General features: G+C 40.2%; 2 protein-coding genes across 2 annotated transcripts in view; both read right to left on the reverse strand.

The window, feature by feature from the left end:
• gab2 (GRB2-associated binding protein 2) overlaps positions 1-15335 on the reverse strand; it is a 56595-nt gene extending 41260 nt beyond the window's left edge. The window contains exon 1 of the mRNA XM_051957682.1: positions 14842-15335. Coding sequence (XP_051813642.1) covers positions 14842-14913 — 72 coding nt within the window. The 5' untranslated portion in view covers positions 14914-15335. The remainder of the gene's footprint in view (positions 1-14841) is intronic.
• Positions 15336-15913: 578 nt separating this feature from the next.
• On the reverse strand, positions 15914-20287 carry LOC110947596 (asparaginyl-tRNA synthetase 2, mitochondrial). The gene is made up of 14 exons (XM_022188954.2): positions 19935-20287; positions 19347-19456; positions 19130-19250; positions 18851-18991; positions 18672-18752; positions 18452-18546; positions 18190-18322; positions 17619-17717; positions 17455-17492; positions 17284-17350; positions 17024-17161; positions 16791-16888; positions 16242-16268; positions 15914-16149 (listed from the first exon to the last, which is right to left on the reverse strand). The coding sequence occupies exons 1-14, from the start codon at positions 20094-20096 to the stop codon at positions 16005-16007; spliced, it is 1455 nt and encodes a 484-aa protein (XP_022044646.2). The 5' UTR covers positions 20097-20287; the 3' UTR covers positions 15914-16004.
• Between the last annotated feature and the right edge of the window lie 7152 nt (positions 20288-27439).

Consider the following 27439-nt stretch of genomic DNA (forward strand, 5'->3'; position numbering starts at 1 on the left):
ATACGAACAAGTCACAGGATTTTCATCTGAGAGCGTAAATAAGCATCAGTTGTCACGACCACATGAAAGCCAGCAAAAGAACGCGCTCAAATAGGAAGTCATGATGTAAGAGCAAGAAAGCTGCAACATGCTGGCTTCACACCAGTGGCACTGCTGTATTCGTCAACTGGAAAAGCAGAGAGGAAGAACAGCGGCCTTCAATGCAACAGCTCCATATGCTTTTCCAGTGGCAGTCTAAAGGGACTCTGTGTTCTCTGTGCACAGAGACAAAAGAGGAAGATAGACCAGGAAGAGAAAGGGGGAGTAAAGGAGGGTTGAGGGGGGATTTTTTGGACATCTGCCAGTGATGCACTTCCGCCAGGCAATGTCTCACATGCAGGCTGCTGACACACAGGATCCTGCAGGCCCCCTCTCCCTCCATCAACACAGACACTGCCGCAAGGCTGACACCCACCCCGAATACACGCAATACAACAGGGCAGAAAAATGGATGCATCTCCCCTGTTCTTTTCACAGAGAATTCTAATCTCCCCTGGAAATATATGAACACTAAATTTTCTATTTAGAGAGACCATAACTCTGAGACGCAGAGGTAAAATTAATGATGGCTGAGATAGCTGCCTTGGTTTCAGGGTCCCGGTGCTGTGGCTATCTGTCACACTGCTGTAGCTCACTGGGACACTGGCAAAACACGGCGACACAGAACAGAACTGCTGCTGTTGTACCTTTGATTTTCCTTTGAAAAACAAATCTCTGATGCCAGAATCCGAAGCTCGAAGATACCATCTATCCCCTGGACGGCAAATGAGAAACAACGGATCGAGCGGACAATGTATGAGCTAGCCAAACATATTGAACGACTTGGAAAACAGAGACAGAAGATAGAATGCACGTACAGTAGGGGTAACAAGGGATTGTAAATGGAATAGGCCTTGAGTTTATCAAAAGGTGGTCAACCTGATCTCCTGAAGATTAAAGTTAGGAAGTGCCCACCACATGCCAGCTCCCATGCCTGGACAGGGAAATGCCTGCAACTGATCCTGCTGAGATTTCACATCTACTCAGACAATGAGTCATGGATGCTTTGTGAGAGCTGGAAAGGCTGAGCCACACACTGATGTATGAAAGCTCCAAGATGTACAAGATACTTTTTGCAAATTCACAGAGTGATAATATGTTCTTATTAAAGATCCTTACCTAACTTTATCTTTAGTCCTACTAATGTTGTGCTACACCTTATGTTTAATAAATGAGAATTGTAATGTCACGTACTTAAAATAAATGTGAATGTTAATAATGATGCACACAGTATAGGTCTAGTTTATTATTATTATTATTATAAGACGAGATCCTTCATACCCTTTTTAAGCTGTACCAAGTGCTATTTTTGAATTTTCCATTGCTGCAGCACACATCTTTTCTTTCTGTTTTTTCCAGGAAGTACAGATGCAAGTCGTTATCTTTGTGTGTAGTGAATTTACTCCTGAGCGTTTTGGGTTTAAGAATTTTCATTTCATCTTCTGTGAGTCTGATACAATGACTAAAAACCTAGATGGCCTAGTCTCCGCCCTTATAAATGTTGGCAGCTGACCTGTTTTGCGCATCTTACCACTAAACCCAGTCCCAGGAAATAGAAAAAAAAAGGTGTGAAAGAAAATAAGTTGAATCAGCCACCTATATCATAAGCAGCGTGAAAACTATCCATTGGTCATGTCTCGCTATGACAAGGTTAATATTAATTTTTACTAATATCGACTGTGAAGGGTGAAAGGGTGTGGGAAAACAGAAAGCAAAGAAGTCGACAGCGATAGTCTTCAGTTTCTTCGAAATGTTTCCACTGGAGTGTAAACTTCCTCTATTTCATAGAAATACAGTAGAGTCATCACACATCCTCCGACAAGAACAACCTGAACGCAGGCACCTTTTTTTTTTTTTTTTCCAGGTCCCCAAACCGCTTCGGTTCAGTGCATTTGCAGGCATTTAGACAGAAATCACTCTAACTCTTGCAAGGCCTATTTGAATATTTTTGCCTTTTCTGGAAAGAGAGAGCATCACTTATTGAGACCTGGAGTACTGCCCAGTTTCAAAAAGGTCAGTGCGACCCAGCTGGGTTATTCCTGGCATCCTTCAGCTGTGGCGAGCATATTAACCCAGGATAGCTCTCAACCACAGAGGAGAGACAATTCATTTAGGTGCCTTTATTGATACTACAATAGAATTAGTACGTCCTGAGGAATAGGAGCTGATGCCTAATACGAGAAGAAAATAATTCACCAGCTTGGTCTGAATAAGAGGATCAGATTACTGCTTCCCTCTGTCGCACTTTCTGCTAAGCTCCTCATTAAATGCAATCAGTTTTCAAAATCAGCCCTTTCAACAACACAAGCAGCTTTTTGCCTCTCTCTCTCTTCCCGTATGTACTCTTTCAAATTTGAGCAAACTTCTCCTGCAAAGTAGATCATGAAGGAAGAAGGACACAACAAAATGAGCTAACCCACCAACTGCCTGTCCTGCAGAGCAGTCTAAGCCCATCAATCACTGTCTAAGCGTTGGGAAGCGAGGGCTGAAGCTGTAAAACTAGGCTGAAAACTCTCTACGTCTCTCTCGAACTTTCCCCTCCCCTCATGGCTTTGGTTTTAAGCTGGCATCGCTGTTCAGAAGAAGGAGAAAATAAAGGGACCAGCAGAAAAACACTGGCCTTGTTAACAACTGAACTGGACAGTCCATGGGACCACTGAGACAGCTCTGATCCAGGCCACTAATTGCAACGATAAACTAACAGGATATCAAAGAGATATATTATTGTCTGAGAAATTCACTACAAACCACAAGGGACGTATCGTAACTTTCATGTACGGCATGCTTTGCTGCTCTTTCTGAGGAAGAGATCAAAGTCAAATAAAGGTCAAATCTGAGCAGAAAACAGAACAACACATTCACATAAAACACTAAACAAACATTCTGCTGTTAATAATGTAACTGTAAAGACAGACTTTGAGAATATCATTTGAAATTTAAGTCCTGAAATTCCTGACTGACTCTAGGCTGAAAACATATATTTACAAGCGGCCTGCCGGCACTTGAGGTTCCCAAGAAGGGCAGCCACCCGTAGCTATGAAGGTACAGCGTTTAGTCCCTTCAGTCTCATTCAATCACCCCATAAAGGCTTGATCCTACCTTGTTCCAACAGTTTCATTTGCTACTGTGCTGAGCCAGCGAGGGAATACAGAGAGGACAGCAGAGAGTACAAAGGCTAGCAAGTCTGCATCTATTTTAGACAACTGGGAAGGAAAACATCTAATAACAAAACACACAAAACAATATTTTCAGCAAGTTTGCTTCTAAAAATACGATCAAAACAGCTTTGACTTGCCAGTTCTTTTGTTTCTTTGGATGTTGATAAGTAGACATGTTTTTTTCTATTTCTGGCAGAACGCAACACAATGATTCTGTGGAAAAACAAACCAATTCATACAAAAGCTCTCTGTTTGCAGAAACAAACGGGATGCGATTGTCTGGTATGTGTTATTAGTTCTCTTTGGAAGATTAATACACAGTCATAGCAAATAAGTCACAGCAATCATCTACTGTTTTTGTGCATCTACTGTGAAAGACAGTAAAATGAGCCGCAGTCTCGTGTGTTTGAAGCCAGTTCATCACTCTGCCATCATAATAACATGGATTAATGAACTTGGACATGGTCGTGGCCTAACAATTACCCAAAGTGTGGCTTTTACAGCTGCACAGCAATACATTGTGTGTGTTTAGGAGTAGGCTGTGTCAACAGCCACACGATAAGCATCAGTCAACATGTTTTTAAATGTGCATATGCAAACAGTGGAGCTACACACATATGTTAGGTCAGAATAGTCTGTTTACCTCTGATCCTATTAAAGCAGTGGGAGGAGACAGCAGGTTGTTGCCTTTGACTCGGCCTCCTCTGGTTTACCTGCTGCTGCAGTACATACACTACACAGCTGCACAAACACTGGCACTGTGGAGCTGCGACACAGCATTGGAAACCACCTTGTTTTTGCACACTTTCCCACCTATTGCCAGCAGTTATAATGATCAAGCTATGACACAGAGATGTACATGTTGTCATCTTTACTTAGCTGGAATCTGGATGCCTCTTCCAATATGTCCTCCATTTTATCAGATGATGACGCACTAATAACACATGGAATGCATGGAAATGCAAATGGGCTTGGCCATAACAGTTAAATTGTATTAAAAAAATGTTTGAAAAGATACCAGTCTTGAGTTACAATATTTTTCCTTGTCAAGCACATTGCAACATTATTTATTAAGCTTTTTTTAGTATACCGTAATTTCTGAACTATTGAGCGCACCTGAATATAAGCCGCACCCACTAAATTTAAAAAGAAAAAAGTTTTGTACATATATAAGGCACACCTGACTATAAGCTGCAGGTGTCCACGTTGTAACATGAGATATTTACACTGAAAGATTTTAGTTAACTTGTAATTAAATACATACTTTCTTCTCGAACAGTGCCTGCAACACGGCAGTGAAACACATGGAGTCAGTCCACGCACGCTGCCAACTCCAACACGCTAAGCTAGTGCGCTTAGCGCTAAAACTTATCTTTAAGTTTTTTATTGTATCGTATTGTATGTCATCGTGGTGCATTTCACTCTGCCTCCATTTCCACATTCGTATCTGCAACACACACACACAGCTGCAGCGCTCCTTCTCACGTCACACACACACACACACACACACACACACCGTAACCTGCCTAGGTTAAAGGAGAGCAGGCTTGGCCTGCAACAGCTGCATCATACGCATTTCTTCGTGTTGTTTTCCATGATGAGGGTGTGTGCATGAAGCACAGAATGATTGATCTGAAGAATTTAGTGTGTGTTTGATTTAATTCAAACAGTGTCAATGGTCCACTGTGACCTGTTTGGTAATTTTATTGGTCTGATGTGACGAGGCTAAACTAAATGATGGCATGAAGCTCGCACGTAAAATCTATACATTAGCCACATCTTTGTATAAGCCGCAGGGTCCAAAGCGTGAGAAAAAAGTAGCGGCTTATAGTCCGGAAATTACGTTATATAATTTTTTTTTTGGCGATTGGTTCTCAGTGAGGACAGCAAACACAGCAGACCTCCAATGCCTTCATCCTGCATCTGTTCTTTAGGTTCTGCTCCCTTGCATATTAAAGTTAGTTAAGACAAAAGAACAAAATTTAGCACACAAGTGACTTAATTTCTTGTCCCTTCTGGTGTCTGAATAATGCCAGAATTTCATCATTTTTTTCCAGAAATCTACCCTCAACAAAAGAACAGCAGTGGAGGCCACTTTGCAATGCATGAATTAGAATGTGGGACTGTTAAAATGGCCACGATTGTGCGAGCGAATGCCTAAACACTTGTGATTCCGGTTAATGCAGCGAGAGGGGACAACGCTGGACAGACAATGACGACAGAGCCCTGATTATTCAGTCCTAATCAATAGTGGGTCACACATCGCATCACATTCCAGAAACAGACGGGAGTTTCACCAAGTGAGGGAATGCAATCGAGTTACATTTGAAGAATATTGTCTTGTCATTCACACAGCAAAGTAACACATTTCAAATTTGCATTATAGTGGTTTCCAAGCTATTGAAAAATTGGGACATTTCTAACAGAAAATTCATGAAAAACAGAATATGAATATGTCTAATTTGTCACAAAGGAGCTGCATAATCCACAAAAAGCAGGTCTGTCTTCTTCCTCTGTGCTTACCAGGTTTCATGTACCAATATTTACCTACATGACATCAGTTTATATGAGCTTAAATAAAACACAAACGGTTCCTTGGAAGACGTACGATTCACACAGGGTTCTACATCTTGGCTCTGAGTGAGATGTTAAGCAGACATCTACCCCAGACAAAGTTTATAAAAGATGTTTCTGGAGCATTTCCAATCAATTCAGGTGACAAACAAAACAAAGTCCAACAGTGTGCCAACAGTGTGCCTCTTCAGCAGCTCAAGCCCATTACCTGTCTCGAGTGGTGAAAAGATCCAGATGCTCCTGGGTTTGTCCAATCCATGTGCCCAATAAGGTAAACATGAAAGGATGTTAAACAGAGATTCTCAGAGTATAAAACTACAGACGTTTAAATCCAGCGAATGCATTAGAGCACCGCTGCAGTTTAAATCAAACTGCTCAGGTTTCCCAATAGTCAAAACACTGACCTCGGAAAGAAGACAGCTGCAAAACATAACACACCAAGATAAGATCCAAACAGGCCCATAAATTCATGTGTGTTAATAAAGACGGTGCAAGGTTAGCAATGGAGTGCAAATACAGACCTCCAGAGAGGAAATTTGGAAATTTGAAAATGATGTTCCCGTAATTTGTGCAATTACCAAATTCACAATCTCCTTTAAAGCCAGACATCAGCTTTGAAACTCATTTAGTACATGGAGAGCAGACCTAGATGTGATACAGCTTTCACAATACTGTGGCAAATAGATACAACGTCATCATATGACTGTGATAGAAAGCTCCATCCTACAGGTGTGACGATGATTAAGAGGGATGCTGCGTTCGGTACCTACAGTCCTCATTCACTCACTTCATGGGGGCAATGATCTGCGAAATCTGCTCCACATCCTATGAAAAACAACCTCTGAAAAGCTCTCAGTAGATATAATCAGCCTCAATTTACAGCCGAACAGTTCCATCATTAGGAAAATGAGTAATCTCTCGCCGTGTCTCCGTATCAGCAAAAGGCTGGGCTTATTTAGCGTGAGCCCACCCTGACAGTTTGACTAACGGGAGGCATTATTTTTAATCAGAACTCTTTGTGTTGCTTCCACTGCCTCTGCCATCTGCGTCGGCTCATACACGTCTGCGTACGCAGGGCACACTGCGAACATCTCCCGGTCTTTGAAACGCGTTGCAGGGTAGTTGTAGATGCACAACCGTGAATGGAAAAACAATTAAAAATGGGAGGGGTCCACAGAGCAGACGTACATGGGGAAACGTCTGACCTCAGCACCCTAATCTGTGCAAATATCACTGTGTCTCTATGACGCTGCCGGCTCTCCTCCACCAGCTGTGTGCATCATTAAAGATTCAGGATCCTGCATGTATGACATCAGTAAATACACTGGAAATGCTATCATGCAGCTGGAACACACCAGCAGGCACAAACCAGCTCAGCACGGGGAGTAATGCTTACAGTTGCACAATGCTAATATTATTCATGATTAGTGGAGTATGAAATCTGGAGTTTACTTTATTGAATCAACAAACACACTTTTTCCAGCGGTTACTTTAATTCAGGTATTGTGAAGTGCACTCTAAAGCAATTCAAGGAACAAATCATTTCATCATTAGTGTTATCATTTATACTTTTAGGCTGCTGATAATGATAACTTAAAAAAAATATGTGCGCATCTGTGTCAATTAGATAGGCATCTCAAATTCATGATGCTGCCTTTTTTTGATCCATGCAATTTTTCTCCTTTCTTGGTATTGTCTTTCTGTTATAATCCTCCACAGAATTAATGTCTCCTTCTGTCTTAATGTTAAAATATTTTGTTTTGAGATTACTTAAGTGCTGCACTTGCCTTACACTCTGGTTGTATATCTTTAAATTGAAGAGAAACATTAATTAAAATTAATTTAAAAAAAGACACCAAAAGATTTGCAAATGTATGATTATATAACTCTTATACAGAAGTATTTTTAAAATACTATTATTCAGTCATAATTTAAAGAAGCATTAATGCAGTGTAGCTAATTAGTGACACATTTAATACATTTTTTTACTACATTTATACAGATCACTCTGTAAATTATTATAAAAAGCAACTAATAACCGATGGATTATAATTACCCACTGGGGGGGAAAAAAGACTTCATAAGTGTTTTATTCTTGATGCTCAGCTAAGTATCTTGTAAACAGTTTGCTGTGTCACTCGGAAATGTAGTCACAGGAGAAAACAATGTAATTTTTCAGTGATTTGTGTAACCATTTTGATGGTCAGCATGATGAAAAACATTTTCTTTGTCAGCTTTGCAATAATAAGATTTGCGTCAGTGCCTTCTACACTTAGTAGCATCACAAGTCTATGTATAACTGTTGTCTTTTCACTTGTGACATGACATGCTGTCATTTGAGCAACCAAACAAAACTAGGGTGGTTCTTTATCATGGCCTACATACTCAACATAACATGGTAAAAATACTGACAATGAAATTTCATCAGTTAATAACAGTCGGGTTGTGTAAAGGTAGCATAGAGTTCAAGTTGCCCAATACATTTTGTCCAGGTTCAGCAATAGAGTGTTTATGGGAAACAAACAGAGTGGTGAAGATTTATTCAGACAACACTACTTCAGCATGTCATGGGAAAGTAAGAAAAAGAGGTTGAGGGGAGATGGGAGTGAACAAGGGTTAGTGGGAGCAAGCTGGACAGTAAATCTGGCACATGCTAACCATCTAAATCTGATAACTACATAAATATCTGCTAACATTTCCAGAACCAAAGTCTTTTAATATCTCCAACATATGAGCACCAAGTTTCTAAAGTATAATAATAAATATAATAAAAATAAGTAAGTCTAGTAGAAAAAAAAAAACTACTGTAGGTCTATGATAAAGATCTGTGTCACGTAAAACCTTGGTTTCACATCTAACAGTAATCAACATCAGAGTCTCTGTGGACATGCACTGCCTTATTTATCTTGTTTATCTATCCTTATTTATATATTGGTTGCATTAGCCAGAGTTTATATTTATCTGAACCCCCGTAGTGGGAAACTTCAGTTCCTACAACTGAATTGCAATGACTCATCAGCGTCTGGGTTTTCAGAAGGAACTAATCTCTAGGCTCTGTCTATAATAAGTCCAGTAAAGGCACAAAGACACTGAAAAACACTAAGGATGTTAAAGAGTTTCACAATTGAAAAACAACACAACTTCATCATTGTGGCTGCTTGTATGGGTGGGTCTTACAGCCACATACAAAAATAATAATTTAAATGAAGCACAAGCCACTTGTTTTTTTTTTCCACTGTTGCAGAGTTTCCTTAAATCAAATTATTGATCAGTAGCGATAACGAGACACTTGTGTTTCGTTTTGACTACTTTAACCACCTGTACCACAAGCTCAGCCCAAATGCACTTTGCTTACGCATTTTCTACTCCTACAAACTATCACAGCAAGATAAAGTGTTTCACATGAAACCAAAAGATAATTAATCATATCAGTCTATTTTTAACATGTTCTAGAGGTGTTTATTTTAGGCTTATATTTCCCAATGCAACTTCCTCTATAGGTCATACAATATCTTCAAATTTAGACCAAAGTGACTGGTTGACTCCCACTTGACATAAAAACAATGTGTCTGGGAAGATATACACAACAGAAATTTTAATTACGGTATCTACAACTGCATGGTTTGTTTGACCAATGCCCTTTTATTGCAGTTATACAAGATGTTGTGTTTACAGTGAGAAGGATTTGCCTTGCAGTGTGCCAGCTCTTAATTATCTGATCAAATATCTTTGTTCATGCATTTTTTTCCACATTAGGCAGGTTCATGCAAGCTTAACTGTATTATTCTAACAGTTACACTATTGTCTCAAAAAACATGCTTAACAAAAACAGTTTAAAATCTGTTCCTCTCTATCATCATAAATTCCTGCAAGGCACACTGAGGTGTAGAAGACCTTACTTCAAAAGGCAGAACAAAACTGAAAAAAATCTAATATTTCTAAATAATTACACTACTGTTCAAAAGGTTTGGGTCACTTAGAAATATCTTTGTCAATGAAGATAACATTAAATTTATCAGAAATACAGTCTAGACATTGTTAACGTGGTAAATGACTATTCTAGCTGGAAACGGCTGATTTTCAATTTGGAATATCTACATAGGAGTATAGAGATCCATTTTCAGCAACCACCACTCCTGTGTTCTAATGCTACATTGTGTTAGCTAAAGGTGTTGATTGAACTGAATTGAATTAATTGATGATCAGAAGACTCTTGTGCAATTGCGTTAGCACATGAGTAAAAGTGTGAGTTTTCATGGAAAACTATGAAATGGTCTGGGTGACCCTAAACCTTTGAACAGTAGTGTCTATATTTTCAAAGGACATATCAACAAGCAGAGCAATGCACATACAATTTTTACAAAAATACATTTTCCTTTTTCCTCTTCATGTCTCACCACTGGGTGTTTTTTTTTTTTTTTAACTGGAACAAGATTAGTGTGACATACAACAGCTCCACAAATAGTCTTCCTCCTAACAAGTGTCATTTTTAAGACCCCAGCACCACAACAAAAGCCATGAACAACTTCCTCTGAAGAAAAGCCACCACATACGTTTTTTCTTGCTGACAGACATTTCTAGTTATCACTGCCAACTAATAGACACATGCATAAGCATGCATCACACATTTAACCTCAAATGTTTGCACCCAATTTGTGAGAAATGACTAAAATAGTTTTCACATTTACTCATGATGTTTCTGAATTTCTGCATCATTCTGAAGTTCTATGTGTTCATTTATTGCTGAGTGGGAGACTAAAAGACATTTCTACAGACTTATATTAAGGCTGCAAAGCCATGAACTTCAGAAGGCCAATGCTAATGACAGTCATTTGACATGCAAGCTCTAGCTCCTAGCAGTCACTGTTATTGTCAGAACAATGTAAAAAAAAAAAAAAAACACACACAGAATGTAGATGCAAAATCAACTATTTGTTTATGGTCGCTCTGTGTTTTCCTGAACTGTAACAATTGCAGATCTCTGAAAGAGCAGAAGGGTCAGAAGTTAAAGCAGATTAATCACAAGAAGTTGCCTGAGTCAGCTGTTTATGAACCATGTTGTTGTTGCTGTTGGACTCATTTTTATTTTAGGCACCATTTTATGAAACTGTCACCTCTGTGTTAGTGTGCTTTCTGAGGGTTCAGCAAAAAACCAAACACATTCTCACTGCAGGTCCAAAACACAAGAAAAAAAAATCAATGGGATCTAATTTCCTTCAGAACAGTACTATTGTAAGCTCAGCTGATAAAGTCTTGATAGATGGAAATGCATTTATATACTCGCAGAGCAATTTAATTTCCTTCCCTGTCATGGGACCTCTGTCACAACACTTCCTGTAGGTACCAGTCAAGGGAAGTCTGGCATATGCTGTTGGTGAAATAATTACATTTTGGAGCAAAAAACACAAAGGCTCAATCACAGAGTCATGGCAAAGAGCAGCATATTATGACAAAAGTTCAAAAAAAGGCCATTTTTGGAGTTTTACAATGAGAGACAAATGTGAAAGAAAGATGCCGGGGTTGGAGAGGCAAAAATAGAAAAAGTATGATTTAGTGACAAAAAGTTGTGACGTTTATGCACTAATTTCCTCTGTGTCAATGAAGTATTAAGTAAGTATACTCTTGAAAAGAATATGACAGGAAACTATATCAAAGAATAAACAATTAATCTGATCAAAGAAAATGTTTATCCTCAGTATGGAGCATTCTGGGATAAATGAGGTTAAAAATGATCAATAGATTGACCAACAATGAAAATGGTAGTAGTTTGCAATCTTATGTCACTCACAAGTAACCCTTTAGGTGAACATATCTAACGATAATAAACTAATCTGACTTTGACACTGCAGTCACATCAAGCCACCCCAGCTTTGTCGCTTATGGGGAAAGGCCCACAAATGAAATGGAACAAGGAAAATGTCTGTGCGAGCGCTGGGTGTCTGTCAAAGCAGGAACTGGGAGGCGTTCAGTGTTGACCTCTGAGGGCAAGGACTTCCCAAAGCCCCTCTGCAAAACAACAGCAGACCCGGCAGCTGACAGTGGGACACAGGCCACCACTGCTGCTCTGCTCTGCTCTGCCTTTAAAACCCAAGCAACTGCCCCCCCTCCACCCTCCACCTCTCTTCTCTTGTGTGCCATCCACAAGGGCAAGACAGTAAAGCCCTTTGAAACCGTAGGCGGGAGAAAGAAAACGCAGCCGATATCACCTTGCCGATATGATCTGTCTGGAATGTGGCAATGCTTTACTGTATTTGAACAGACACGTTTGTGATGTCAGACAACAACGGCGATGGGAGGATTTAGCTCACAGCGATTCGATCCTGAATCTGAGTACAGGCAATAAACTGTTCACGGTATGACATGTCACATTTATGATTCATGGTGGCCACTTTTCATGCATGCATGATTCATTTAGGTGACTTCTTGTTGCGCATATGTCAACAATGAAGGTCAGAAAGGAGTGTCCCATTCTAAATACGAAGAGAGGAAGGGGTAAGAAGAGGCTTTCTGACCTTTATTACAAGATAAAAAGCGTCAAGAATTGCCTTTGTACCGCATTACTTGATAGAAAGGAGGTTGTTTGCTAAGCAGCAGCTACAAATGAAAGATTGTTTGGGGGCTGAATACGGCAGACATGATGAAGCATATCGTCTGACCGCTAACTGATGAGTAAAATGACCTCAGCAGAGCTATGCAAGAGGCACCGGGTGAGTGCTGGATTCGTCAGTTGTTTTCATGTTCCTTCTGCTTATTCTGGACATCGTTCAAAAAAAGCAAACAGGCCACTCCCACCTGCCTTTAAACACTGCCCACCTCTGGAGCCTCGGTCAGCCCCCGACAACAGATCAAAACTCCAACTAAGTGATTCCTTTAGCAGCTCTGACACATTTCCACCATGACTGTTTTCCTTATATTGTGGAGATGCAGTGTGTGTGTGTGTGTGTGTGTGTGTGTGTGTGTGAAAATTGACTACACATGTCTGCAGTGCCGCTGTCACATGTTCGAGGAGGACGAGGAGGGGGGGGGGCACAGAAAGTTTATACTCATCATGTGTTTGTGCAGCAAGGGGCCGTTGTAGAGCGAGTGAGTCACCGCTGAAAGTTAATTACATTTGTAAACAATTAGAAAACATTTAACTGGGACTAGTCATGCTTGTTGCTGCGTATAAACATGTTGTCTCCTGTCTCCACCACCAGTTGCATGTAGGCTCTATCTGCTGACGTTTTGCTTTGCATACAATTTGCATGCCAGACATGCAGTGGTAGTACCAGTTTTTTTACTCTTTCCTTATCCTGCACTGGATTCTACTGCTGCAGAAAACATGCACGGCCGTGTGCCACATTCTCAGAAACCATCTGCGGAAAGTCACAGGAGACTGCTTTTTCTTTTTTTCCCTTTTTGTGCAATAACAAATCATTTCACCGACTAACTACTGATTAACAAACACAGGCTTCATCTGGCTCCAGAAGGAACTTTGTGGCAGAAAGGGGGTTGAATATTGACAGGGGAGGTGTTGTTAAGAATTAAAACGCCTTTTCATCGTTGCAAATAATCACCTATGAAAAGCACAAGGGTACAAACTGTCACAGCATTTGGCAGCTACGCCTCCTCATCTCATTCCGATATAATGAGTGATCGAACTTATTACCATATTCCAAAACAAAACACACCTTGAGGCTGGAATGTCTGGGAGTGTATGCAAGTAGTATCTGAAAATATCCCTGTACATTAACTTAACTACGTCAGATGACAGTAACACTGGTGAGTAAATGGCCCCGATTGTCCGAAGACTGACTTTAAGTGGAAGGAATTTCAGATGGACAGATTATCACATTCACAAGTCTGCCTGTTCTGGACACTATCTCATGACACTGTTTTCTGGCTGAAACTGCGTGCGTTTGTGTGTATGTGTGTGTGTGTGTGTGTGCGTGTGTCTGTGCAGTTGTTCATAGGTTTTTTCTCATGGTGAAAGTCAGGGTGAAAGTCAGGGTGAGAAAGGCTGAGAGGCTGTTCCCTGCTCTCTTGCCTGCAGACCATTATGTTGGCGGCTCTATCCTGCCTTGTGAGTTTTCTCTCTCTCTCTCTCTCTCTCTCTCTCCTGTTGTTTATAAAGTACTGTAACCAAGCAAAGCATTCTACTCTGCACCGTTGCAGCTGCTGTTCCATACTGCCCACGGTGGTCTCTGTGTAAACATTAGCCAGCTTTAAGTGGAAGACAATGAGGAAATGACAGGAGAGGAGTAAAGGAGGGGGGTGCATTTGAAGACATTCAAGGATGGATTTCCAGATGAAACAGAGAGATGACATCATGGCGAAGTCAGCTAGCAAGAACATGGAGAGGCCTGGTAATGCAACACCATACATAAACAGTGGACAGCTGTATTTATAGGAGATTGTCTCATGGTTCTATCTGCCTCCATAAATCCTATTATCTGATTTGCAGCCATTCCCCTGCCCGGCACCCAGCAAGAGGCGAGCAGCTTTGGCTTACGCGGCCTTATCAAGGCGCTCAAGTGTTGTGCAGTTATCACCATTGTTGTGACATTAGTCGACTTGGCTCAGATGATAACTGGTCACATCAATGCTTGATTAGGCATTACCTCATCATGCTCAGATAAAGCCAAATGGCAGTTTGTGTGCATCTCAGATATTACAGACAGCTGTCGAGCATTACACCAGGCTTACCTCTGTGTTATCTCTGGACCCCACAGTGGGTTGCCTTCCATGAAAAACCTGACAACTGCAATTTGGCATACATTTCTATATTCAGAATCAGGAATTATGTGCCTCTTGCATGACGTGAAAAGGAGTACAGGTTTCGATAGTGGTGTGATGCACCTGCTGCTACTGGACTTTAAATACCTGAGATTGACATCACTTTGAGATGCAGATGAACAAGAACACAAAGGGCCCATTTAACAGAGAAAGCAACCAGAGAAATGTGATTACTCCAGCTCCAGTCAAACTTCTAAACACAGAAGAAGAAGAAGAAGAAGAAGAAGAAAACTAAGCGGAAGTCTGTTTAACTTACATATCTCCTTAGTTTTTTCTCCGGCGGTGATTTTCTCAGCCAGCCTTGGAAGATGATTTCTCCTCCGCTCATGTTTGTCAGTGTCTGCTGCCTCTTCTTGCTCTACAACTGCCGTCTGTCACTAGTACATGACGGCTCCTGAAGCTCGCCTGTTCAAAGTGCTGTCGGCGTTTGGCTCACGCTGGTGCAGTCTGCTCCCCCCATTTGATATAAAATCAAAGTAGTGCTGGTCGGAGATGTAGCCAGCCGCTCCTGGTGGTGTTGTGGCGAGAAAAAAAATAAAAATACCCGGCGCGCAAAACGGTGCAACTCCACTCTTGGGGAATTACGCACGGCCAGCTGACGACGAGCCGCGGGGAAACTCAACTGATGAAGGGTGAGGAAGTATCATAGGATGTCTGCAATTTGTTTTCCCAACTCACACCACGCCCACCGAGCAGAGAGAGGGATGGGCTGCGCTGGGACGAACAGGATGGGAGAACTGATTTCCACAAAACAGCTCCAAGATCCCCGAATGAGTCTAAATAAAACCTACCCAGCTATAATATAGTGTCTGTGATGTTCACACAGAGCAGATGTTTAATCAATTCTGTGGAACAAAATACTTGCTAATACTAATGCTAATGATTACCTCAAACTTGTATGCCTTTCCAAATATTTTTACGCATAAAAATTGCAAAAAAAAAGAGGAGATTCCTGCGTTTGTTGCGCTTTGGGGAAAATATAACATTCACAAAGTCATCACAGTGGGCTGACAAAAAAAATCGCGATTTCTTTCTAGAATAAATGGAAAAGGCACCATCTGGTGGAGCGTTTGGGAACTTAACATGCTCCTTACATTGTGTTTACATATGGACATGTAACATGCCAAAAACTATAATATGATGCTACCAACAATAATGACCCTGGCCATACACTACTGCAGGAATGCCATGCACACAAAAATAATAAAATAAAGGAAACAAATTCCATTTTCACAAAGAAAATTTCTAATTCTAATATTCTGTGTTTTCATATTGCAGGTGCAAGTACATTCAAAAGTGATATTTAAAAACCAAACAAGTGACACAAATTAAAACAAAGCTGAATAAGATGTTTATTTTATGTTTCACAGACAGCAACAAACAACTTAATGAACTCATCCAACGGGCTCAAATTCAGTTTCATAGAAGACAAGAATGAGAAAATCTTGGGAAAGGTATGACGTCTTTTATGTTGTCAACACCCAGAATGCACTGCAAATATCGCTCAAATCCCAGTCCGAAGCCACCGTGAGGGACGGAGCCAAAACGCCTCAAGTCCAGATACCTGCAAATACATGAAAATGTCATGAGGAATCTGTTAGTAAGATAATTTCTTTATAAATACTGCTAATGTAAATTTGAGTTTTTGTTGTTTACCAGCTGTAGATGTCCTCCAATCCAGCCCTAGAGAAGAATAAAGTCATTAATGTAACAGCTGCTGGTCAAAAATGACCTCTTTACGTTGCACAGTATATTTATAATGTAATTTCAAGGCATTAAGGCTTATTCTATATACATTTGTAATATATAAACATGCAAGTTAATGAAAATGCAATTTAAGTGGTAGTTTTCCTGCCACTGAATATCTGTGGAAAGTCAGGAGCTTAAAAAAAAAAAAAAACCTGCTACCCATTCATAGAAGTTAGTCTGTGTTTACAGAGCTGACATCTGTAAAATTGCTGCTCTCTGTGATGGTGCAAATTAATAAAATGATGTCCGAGTTGTTGTACATGATGCATATACTAACCTGATCTTTATTTTATTCAGCAACAGCAAGAAAGAAAGAGTGACACTATCAGGGCTGTGCTTGATCTCAAAGGACTAAAGCGCCAAAAAATAAAATTAAAACAACTGTGCAGCCATCGACAAGTGGAGTGTAAATGTATTACAATCTGCTTCCAATACTCCTAAATCATTCCTTCTTACTCTTCCAGCCGAGCACTCAGCAGATCCAGCCTCTCCTCTCTCAGCGAGCCCCCACAGAGCTCTCCAACTCCTGGCACAAGAAGGTCCACTGCAGCTGCCTGCACACAAACGACAGCCGACGTCAGCTCACATATGCAAATCGCCGCAATAGCTCAACTGACAGTGCAAGGAAGGAAATGAGCGGCTAAATCATTGATTCCCTCTGCATTTTTAACAGTGCGGCTGTGCCTTACTGTGCGCTCAGGATGGTCCTGGTTGTCTCTTGCATAAAACGGCTTCAGATCATAAGGATAATCAGTGACAAAGACTGGAGTGTTGCCGCAATGTTTCACCAGGTACTTCTCATGTTCCGTCTTGAGGTCGCAACCCCACTGTAGAAAAGAAGAGCTGAGGTTAATGTGGAGTGAACATGTTAATAGAAAACACTGTACACAGTTCAGGTAGATATTAAATATGCTCTGTAAAGGAAAAAAATAAAGCTATTGCCACTTACATCTGTTGGAAAGGTGAATTTCTCAGAGCTGCGGTTTAGGATGTCTACAGCCTCAGTGTAGGTAATCCTTAATGTAGAGAGTATATAGAATTTAAGCCCTTCAATCTTTACATTTTATTCTTTATCTAATATATATTCTGAATGCAATGTTTAGAGAAATAAGAAACTTACACAGGGAAGCTGCTCTTCATCATAGCATCTACCGTGTCCTTGTGAATGCAAGAGGAAAAAATGTAATCTAAGATATTCATGAAGTCAGATATAGTCATGGCTGCTTGCTGTAAGGAGCCAGATTATGTGCCCGAGTTAAATGAGTGTCCTTCACGACGACTCACCCTGTGTCCAGGAGTCACATGCTTGTGAAACAAATCCACATCCTCCACACAGTGAGCCAAGACATGTTCGGTGGCAGATTTGAACATGTCCTCCATGACCTAAAGGAGCAGGCCAAGTTTAATAATTAAAGCTTTTTCTGTGCGCTGTGCACAAGGGCAACTTTAAAAGGCACGCAAGGTAAATGCAAAAACTGAATCTCAGTACACAGAGATTATGTGATGACATCAACTCGCTTCTTTCCGAGATGCTCACGTATAATGACTCAGCTGAGATGGCTTTTAATCAAAGGTTGCCAGACAACTTCATCGCAACTTAGTTTCTACTTTTGTGGACAAAGTAATGCCCAACAGGAACGTAAAGCAGCTTTGTGAACGAATAAAGATGACAGACTAATCAAAGCCCTCTGTTCATATGGCATGGCACATCTCAAAGGCTTTCAGAAAGGTAAGAAATTGCTCTATTGTATGCAGTGAAATGTGCTGAGTGAAAGGCAGTTAACAGGCTATAACACGTCAACCAATGTATTAACTCGATTAAGAGCTGAGATTAGAGGACAATAACAGAATATACCTTAGTGAGATCCTCTATTGACTGTGTGAAGGAGATCTCTGCCTCCACCATGTAGAACTCAGCCAGGTGTCGTCTGCTTTGGGAGTTTTCGGCACGAAAAGTTGGACCAAATGTGTAGACTCGAGAAAAAGCACTGCAAGAGACGGATCGACAGGACATAATATGAAAAGTGCTTAAATGTACATGTATGCACAAATATGTTAAAGCTAAATATGTGAATTTTAAAGATGCACTACAGATAAATTCATATATTTTATCTCACCCTGATATTACTTCTAAATGAAGCTGTCCAGACACAGTCAGGAAGGTTGGTACAGAGAAAAAGTACTCATCTTCTACAATATCAGGGCCTGATGGCTGTTACAAAAGCAGAGGTTTTAGGTTTTCAAACACTGTCCTTTATCCTTCTGTTCACAATAGAGCTCCGATTGATTCAAATGAGATCACAAAAAACTAAAAAATTGAAATCTTTACACACTCACCTCAACCTGAAAGAGCTCCCCTGCCCCTTCACAATCATTTGAGGTGATGATGGGAGTGTGAATCTGTACAAAATCATTTTCCTGACAGAAATTTTAAAAAAAAGAAAAAAACCCTCAACATTCAAACAAAAACCCCTTACTGTGCATTCTGCTAAAAGCGGCTCTACAGATTTTCTCACCTTGAAATACGAGTGAATTGCTGTAGTGGCCTCGCTTCGTATCCTCAGCAGAGAGCTGAAAGCATTTGTTCTACACCTGAGATGAGGAAACTGGCGAATGTACTCAAGGCCGTGTCTCTCTTTGATCTTAAAGGGAAAATCCTGAGACAAAACAAGAAGATGACACAACAATATTAAAGCGTTTCACAGTGACGACATGAACAGATGCAACATGAAGGTGCTTTAATTGGAAGCTAGCACAGAAGGCAAGTGAAAAGTGTGCGAGATGTTTGTTCTCACCACAGGGTTACATTCTCCAATTACACTGATTTGGTCTGCTTCTAGTTCAACTGGCTGTTTTTTGTGCGGACTTTTCTTGAGAATACCTGTGACTTCAACAGCACTGCCAAATGTCAGCGACCTTAGATCAGGGAAGAAATAAAAGAGGTGACGACAAATCTGAGTATTTCAAGTTTGTGAAGACCTTATATCAAAAACTGGTTATAGACATGCTTACGGATCACTCAGCTCTGCACCAGTGATGACTTGCAGCGGCTGCAAGGAGCTCCCATCATTCACATGGAGAAAGACGTTGGCTTTCTGAGGTCTGACAGAGCGAACCCATCCCTGCAGCAGAGAGACAAATCAAAACACACTTTTAAATCTGGGAACACAAAAACACCTTCTTTATGCTTGTATAACCAGGATGTTGTTAATTTAAGAACTTTTCATTCCTTATCAAATACATCAGTCAGAAACCTAGAATGTGGTATACTGGTAATATTTAAAAGCAAAATGTGAAACTAGTAGCATTAGTTCAGTGTGTCTAAAGTGTCAGCTGATATCCAGGTAAAACAAGTGTTTAACAACAAATTCACAGCTAAAACATACAGTTGTGTGTATCTCAGAAGCAAAGGATAACCCATAACCTTGTGCAGCATGATTACAATTATAAAATATGACAATATGGATATTAATAGGCATTATTGAGCCTTTAAGCAGCTGGTTTGACCATCACATCCTCAAAACTATGACACAGCAGCCTGGGTTTAACTGGAAATAAGTAGCATGCTACTGCAAGAACACAGTGTTACACAGTTGTTACCTGTACTTTGACATTTGCTCCCAAATCTGCTCCCGAAAGTGCCTCAGATACTCTTAGCTTCGTCGGTGTCTTCTTACAATAATGTCGAATACCCAACAATATTCCGCGACAAACTGGAGAGGTTGATGTTACGGAAAGCGTTTTAGTGACTGCCTGAAACATCGTGGCAAACGCTGCTTTCACGGACACAAAAGTACATTAAAAGCACAACAGAATGCGATAGTTTGAAGATACAAAAAAGGACATATTTCATTCGGTTTAAACATGTATAATATTTTGGTTTGACTTGACTTTCAGCTCTCACGCTGTGTCAGTTGTCTTACAGGAACGCTTCCTGTTGAGGTCTTGCCCCATTCGTCCAATTGAGTCACGTGGATTACAATGATCCAATCAAATTTCAGTCTCTTGCAGCAGTGTTTTTCGTGCTCTTGGGAGTTGTAGTTCAGAGTTCGTGACGCAATTTCATATTTTTTAGCATTTATTTTACGGATATTTTTGTAAATATTTTCCTTTTTAATAAGATATATAAGCCACACAAATATTTAGAAAAAATAAAATAGAATTACTGTTAAGGAAAAGGAGTGCAGATGTTCATAATTTAAAATTTTCAAACTAGTCACCTATGATTTTCGGTTTTGGCTGAATACAAGTGAAGGAAAAATACAAGTAAAAAACACAAACATTTAAATATTGCAAATTCTTATCTCTTGATTTTAATAAGAATTTATTGTTTTTAAATCACAGTTTCATATCAGCATTGAATGTGGGGATAAATGTGGGCTAAGGCAGTGATTCCCGGAATAAAAATATTTCACATTTTCTATTGCATGTTAAAACCTCTCTTCTGCTACACTGGCCGGAAGATTTCCTACAAAAGGCCATCAACCCAGCTCATTTCTACATACAGGGAGAAATATAAAACCTATTCTCAACAGGAGCGTGCAACACATACGGAGTGATTCAATAGTGTAATGAAGCAAGCAGAACAGCTATCAGAGCCACATGGAAATCCTCTTTAATCTTGCATGATGTATCTGCCGTCAGTGTGGGGTTCATTTGTGCGTAAACCTCGTTAATTCAATACCCACAACGACACTGGGTCTCTTCCCACCATTTGCTGCTGGAGTAAATCAGATCATGCCAGCAATATAATAAGATGCCATAGACAATTATTCACCTGGTCTCGCCTGTCAGCTCTGCAGCCCCTGGCCGGGGTCTGCCAGAAAACACAGAGCTGGGTGTCTCCACCTCCGGCTGCTTATGACACATCATCATTAAACCCAACATGATGCATTTGAAACGTCAGCGGGGTCATTGATATTAATTATCTCCAGCATGGATGGAGCAATTATGCACATGGTCTCCTCTTAACAGGAAACAGAACAATTCTATTTCCTGATGAATTGACAGAGTGCAAAATGTAGTGTGGGAATTTGCTAAGGTCATGTAGCTATGTTTTTCTAATGTTGTATCTCTGCATGTGTCTGATGAAAATCAGACCTCTTTCAGGCAACATTCAGGAGAAGGTTATCCATTGCACAATGCTTAGAATATTTGACAACTTAAACTATACAAAGAAAGCATATCCTTTCCAGGACATACACCAAACTAGTTGTTGGAGTAATAAACCACTGCTTCTTTACATTCCTATTGTGCAATATCTGACTTCACCACAGTGTAGTGCTGTAGCTCTATGAGACTTTCCACTCCCTCTCCAAATCCCCACCTAGAGCAGATTTATTCATTTACCCCCGAGTTGCCTCCAATATATTATTCATTTGCAGCTCCAAGGTCTTCTGAAATGAAAACAAGCTGGCATTGTAATGTCCTCGCTGCAGTTCTATGAAGCATAATGCAAAGGACCTGCTGCCTTTCATTGGCAGCAGATAGTCCAGCACAACAGTCAGTTCAGGTTGCATCCAGAACTGTTACGCATCAACAGGAACAGCGAGGTTGAGGTACCCACAGCGTTTTTAGCTATATCTTGATTTGCAATTTTCCCTTCTTTGCAGGCTTGGCGAATTCTGTGACAGCTAAGCCTGCACGTGGGAGAGATGCTTGATGGCATGTGGCATGTGTCTATATTTCCACAGATGCACATCCTCCCACAGAAACCACAAGGTAATGCATGCATGCCACAAAGTGAAAACAGTATGCTGTGCTCTCTATAAAACTGTTGCACGACTAACAAGAAACGCCCCAAAGTGAAATGTTGCCCCGTTTACTCTCTCCGTAATAATAAATCAAGGAGAGAAGTCAAATGGTGCTCCCTAATGGGAAAGACAGCAGCTCCTTGTTCTTGGAGCCTTACAGGTACAGGGGCTGTTTGGCAGTGGCCTGACAACCTTATTTGGGCTTAACAACTTGTTAAAATCAATACCCGATTAGTCAGCAAAACAAAGGATTTTGCTTTAAAAGCTTGGATCTCGGGAGGATCACTGAACTTAGAGGGCAAGTGCATCCTGTGCTCTCAGCAGGCCTGCGTGTCCAACGACTGCAGCACCCTATCGACAGAGTCTCCTGCCCCTTCCACGAGCCCTCATCGGCTCCTCCAAATATTCTGCATTCTCAAATGGAAGGGGGCATTGATTTCATGTAGCACGGCTCGTTAAGTGCTGATTAGACCGTTATAGTGGTGTGATTTCAGGGAATGGGTTTGGGTGACAGGCGGCCAAACACAAATCAAAAGGAACTAACAACCCTTACTAAAAGAGATTTGGGCCGCTGCACTGCTTCACCTACGACTCTCCAGCTACTACCACAATGCCGTGTTTGTGTCAGTTTTTATCTAATGGGCCAATTTCAGAAGTCTCAAGCTGAGAGAGAATATCCATTAACAACAGTTCTCAAGACATTCACTCTTCTGAAAATGATTGCGTTAGCCATCAGGGTAATCAGCTTCGCATACTTCTAAAATGAAAACAGTGCAGTGTTCGGTAGTTTTGAAATGATTACACAATTAATTCTTCAATCAACAGAAAATATAGCACTAAGCAATTTATTTAACTGATTAAGTCATTTACAAAAAAAAAATATGTCAGACAGTTTTTGCTTCTCAGATGTGAAGATTTTGTTCTTTTTTCTGCAATTTACCAAAGTAAAACAAATTTATTTGGATCCAAACAAACAATTTTCACAATGGGCTCTGGGAAATGTTTATTATTTGAAGTCATTTCAGAGGCTCAGTTTAGCAGCGAATTGTAACACAAATTGGCTGATTGATCAATAGTAAGGAATTAGTTGCAAGGATAAGTGAAATTTAGAGCATATGTGCAAACAAAATGGAATATGAGATCTGTTTGACTTTGCTTCTCCTACACAGACAAGAATATATTAATCATCCTTAAGAAAAACAACTGGGATGGTCCCTTTGCTGTGCAGCCATGATCATCCCTTTCTTTCATCCCCCATGTTTTCACCCTTTACTGAGGGTTCAAGGCGTGCTGCTCTGTTTCTTTCTCGTGAGCCACATCAAAGACAACTTTATTGCCCGTCACCTTGTGAGCATGCTGCTCCATAAAGTGCTCTGCAAACTTATCTCAAAGAGCACTTGCACTTCTGAAATTTCTATTGCTAATTCTCAGCCAAACCTGACAAGTTACCATGCAGCCGAGTAGGATCTTCTCTCTGCACTGTAGCCGCCAGATAATTCACTGTCTGGCTGAAGGTTGGTGCAGGAGAGCAATACAGCTACATCTCTCATTAAACTGTTGTCCTCATTATTGTGCCACATAATTGTATACCTTATTGCAATCTCTTTATTCCTCATCATTTATGCCTTTTTTTTAAAAAAAAAAATCTTTTTGATTATGTCTTGAAATTGCACATCCATATGTTACTTTGCATTTCACTGTCCATACTGCATGTGTCAAATACAAATTCTTGAATCTTCAATCAGTGCTTTCTGAGATATTGTTGCAGTGATTGAACTATCAAATCAATGCCCAACATTCATGCACAACGAGTTTATTTTTGGAAGCAAGAATCCTTCACGAGTGAGGGTTAAGATCTAGTACGATTTTACTAATCATAACTTCAAACACTGACAGATTTGGGGTATTTTTTTATACCTCAGTTTCGCCCTGAAAGGAGATTCCCCTGGTGTGAGGAGGAGACAGCAGGAGAGACAGGAGAGTTATGCCAATAAGAGCGTTTATAATACAGTTTCAACCTTAAAAAAGAGTCTCAACAGTTTACCACTTGAACCTTTCTTTTACTGGAAGCAGTCAAAGACAAGACTCTCCTGAGATGGCTAAGAATAGATGATGAGAAATAGAAAAGCAGATAGGTAATATCAGATTATTGTCCCATATCACACTGCGTTATTTTCATCCACACACAGGCCACAGTCAAATGAAACAATTCATTCTCATTTACACTGCAGTCTTTACAGCAGAATCACCTTCTAATGTCATCTTTAGGAGGATGCAGCGTGGCCTCATTTCCTCAAGTTCTATTGTTTAAGGATGGAGCTCCCTTATCTTCACTTAAAGAATCATTTGCACAAATGACCCTAAATGTTAACTTTTACCTAGGATACAGGGATTCAACTTTGATCTACATCACCTAGAGAAAGCTAGGATATATTTCTTAACTTGTTGTTGATACGGCATCTTGGCACACTTATATAGCGCTTTCTGTTTCTGTTGCAGATGTATTTGACTACATGTTATTGCAATGAAAAAGTAAAACTATGCAAATTCTTTACATAGAAAAGACCTCAATCCTAATATTTTTTTTTTATCTCATGCTTTGACAGCCTGTGTCTGTATTACTACTGAGATCATTTCTGGGGGAAAAAATCAGTGCATTTGATAATAATCTCATCAAAATTTACTCGTGCCCTGTGGTTTCGGTCAGGGTTTTAAAAGAAAATGTGCTTGCTGTGGGATCTTTATGATGTTTTGCTCCACCAACACTCTTTTAGGGCTTTTTTTTATGCCTCCGTGCCAGAAACAGCTGGGGCCAGAAACATAAAAATGTCTGTACATCTGGAAGTCTGTCCATCCCATTCTAGTGAACATAATATCTTCTAAACATTGGGAGGGGATTTCTTCACATTTGGCACCAGTGTTCACTTGAACTGATTCAATTTTTGGTGGTCAAAGGTTAAGATCACAGTGACCCCACAACACATGTTTTATCCATTACTCATGAATTCATACGCTAATTATTAAAAATTCCCACAAAACCGTACCAATTATGAGGTGATGACTTTTAAAATCTTAAAGGTCAAGTCAACCAACACAGATGGAAAGTTGACTGCTTGGCACAAACATACAATCCCATAGTTGTGATTCTAGTCAGCTAAGCACGACTTTAGAGTTGAGTTTACCTTTCGGAACCATCCATCCATTCTCTATACACCGCTTAGGGTCACGGGGGGGCTGGAGCCTATCTCAGCTGACTTGGGCGAAGACAGGGGACACCCAGGACAGGTTGCCAGTCTGTCACAGGGCTACATACACAGACGAACAATCACACTCACACCTACGGGCAATTTAGAGTACTCAATTAACCTCAGCATGTTTTTGGACTGTGGGAGGAAGCGGGAGTACCCGGAGAAAACCCACGCATGCTCAGGGAGAACATGCAAACTCCATGCAGAAAGATCCCAGGCCCACCCCGGGATTCAAACCGGGGATCTTCTTGCTGCAAGGCGAAAGTGCTAACCACTACTCCACTGAGCAGCCCCCTTTTGGAACCACGTTGTACATAATTACTACTTCTTCTATAAATGTTTTTGTGTTGGCTTGTTTCTCTGTACATCTGTCCCAGTAAAGTATATTGTAAAACTACTACAAAGACATTTTCTGTGTGCATTTATTTCTCAGAGAGGAGGAATCCTACATGGAGGTAACCCAGTGATCTCTCTTTTACTGCTACATCAAACATTGTCTACCACTGTGCAGCAATTTAACAATCTATACCATACAAGTGTTTGAAATATACAGATAACTTGTAAGCATTTTGGCTAAAATCGGCTCTCCACGGGCACTTTATTCTTCAGGGCAAACACAACATCCTATTTCAAGAACAGCGGCAAAGTGATCAAAAATTCACTGACAGCGAACAACGAATGAGCAGTGAGAGCTGTTCTTTTTGTTTTGTGTGGCAACATTTCTCCACATTCCTATAATAAATGCATCCTTCCTCCGCCAATATATTTCATTTACCTCCCCTGCCAAAGCACAAAAGATCAGACAATAAGGGAATGATGGCTGGTTTCATTCCTGGGAGCCAAACACGATTGCATTATATACTAAAACTAACTTATTAGCCTCGACACGCAGTGCAGTTTAAACTGGGAAGCTTCAGCTCGTCCAGCTTGACTCCTCTGTAGGCAAGATTTTCTGAGACGTGTACGTTTAATCACAAAGGTCAGAGTGCTGCAGTAAATGGTGCGATACCCCTTGGGGCTGCTCAGTGTCTTTGCCAAGGGCAGTTTGAAAAGTCAGATATGTTTTACCGTGTTCTACCATTTCTGCTCGCATGCGTCTGTCCATGCCGTGCCCTACTAAAGATCTGAAATTATATATTTTATTAGGTCACATTAGTCGTCCTTTGATTCCTTACAAAGGCACTAATCCATCTCAGTATATGTTAGCAACTGCTCTCTCAGCATACGTTCAATCATAAAATCTATGGCTAATTACTTTAGTTTATCCAGACACAGCAACTACCCTCTAATTAGCCAAACATTGACTGGTCTTGGGTTTAAAGGAAAGGTTTTGAGTCACACTCAATACATCAAACTGAAATTGCGGATATTCAAACAAAGTATTTTTTATTTTTCATTGTATTCACAGAAAAAATGGTCTTTGCTCATATGCTTTTAATTATAGAAGAATTGGGACTTTCCTGAACTATTCATCAAAATTAAGACAGTCTTTTCTTGTCTATGTTACAGAGGAGGAATAATTTAAAATTTTGTGAATGACAATGGATCAAACTAAAAAAAAAAACAAACACACACAGAGAAGAGGCGAAATTAAAACTGTCTCTGCTCCAGCACAACACTGTCTTCCAGCTGCATCTGATTTGTGCATCTGATTTATTCATAAAGTCAATTCCCATTCAAGCACCTTTGTTGTAGAATAACAGAAGCACTGAAATCATCATTTTTTATTTGATAAAATAAAATACACGCAAGCTAACCTGGGAGTTTTCGCTGTAGCTGCACTGCTCCTAAAATATTGTGTTATGATGAAAAGAGCTGGAGTCATGAGTGTTCGGCAAACACCGTTTTTTCTCTCTCTCTAGAGCAAATTATACGTGAAATGTAAATTCCTGTTTGTCTTTTTTTTTTTTTTTTTTTTTACAATATATCCCTCCTCCCCTCCTCTTAAACTGTCCTAAGTATTTTGGTTTTATCTGAATTTGGTTCTTTATGCCTCAGTAAAAGCTACCAGGATATTACTTATCAAAACTGAACACTGCCATTGATTTTCTTTGCAATGGCTTAACTCGAGACAAAAATCTCTAGTACTATACCAAAGTATCTT

Source organism: Acanthochromis polyacanthus, chromosome 13, assembly GCF_021347895.1.
Source record: "Acanthochromis polyacanthus isolate Apoly-LR-REF ecotype Palm Island chromosome 13, KAUST_Apoly_ChrSc, whole genome shotgun sequence".
NCBI lineage: Eukaryota > Metazoa > Chordata > Actinopteri > Pomacentridae > Acanthochromis > Acanthochromis polyacanthus.

Coding starts and splice junctions, on each gene's coding strand:
- LOC110947596 (XM_022188954.2), bottom strand. CDS start 20,096: ATGTTTCAGGCAGTCACTAAAACGCTTTCCGTAACATCAACCTCTCCA. Junction 19,457..19,934: donor GAGCAAATGTCAAAGTACAG/GTAACAACTGTG, acceptor TCTCTGCTGCAG/GGATGGGTTCGCTCTGTCAG. Junction 17,351..17,454: donor ATGAAGAGCAGCTTCCCTGT/GTAAGTTTCTTA, acceptor CTCTACATTAAG/GATTACCTACACTGAGGCTG.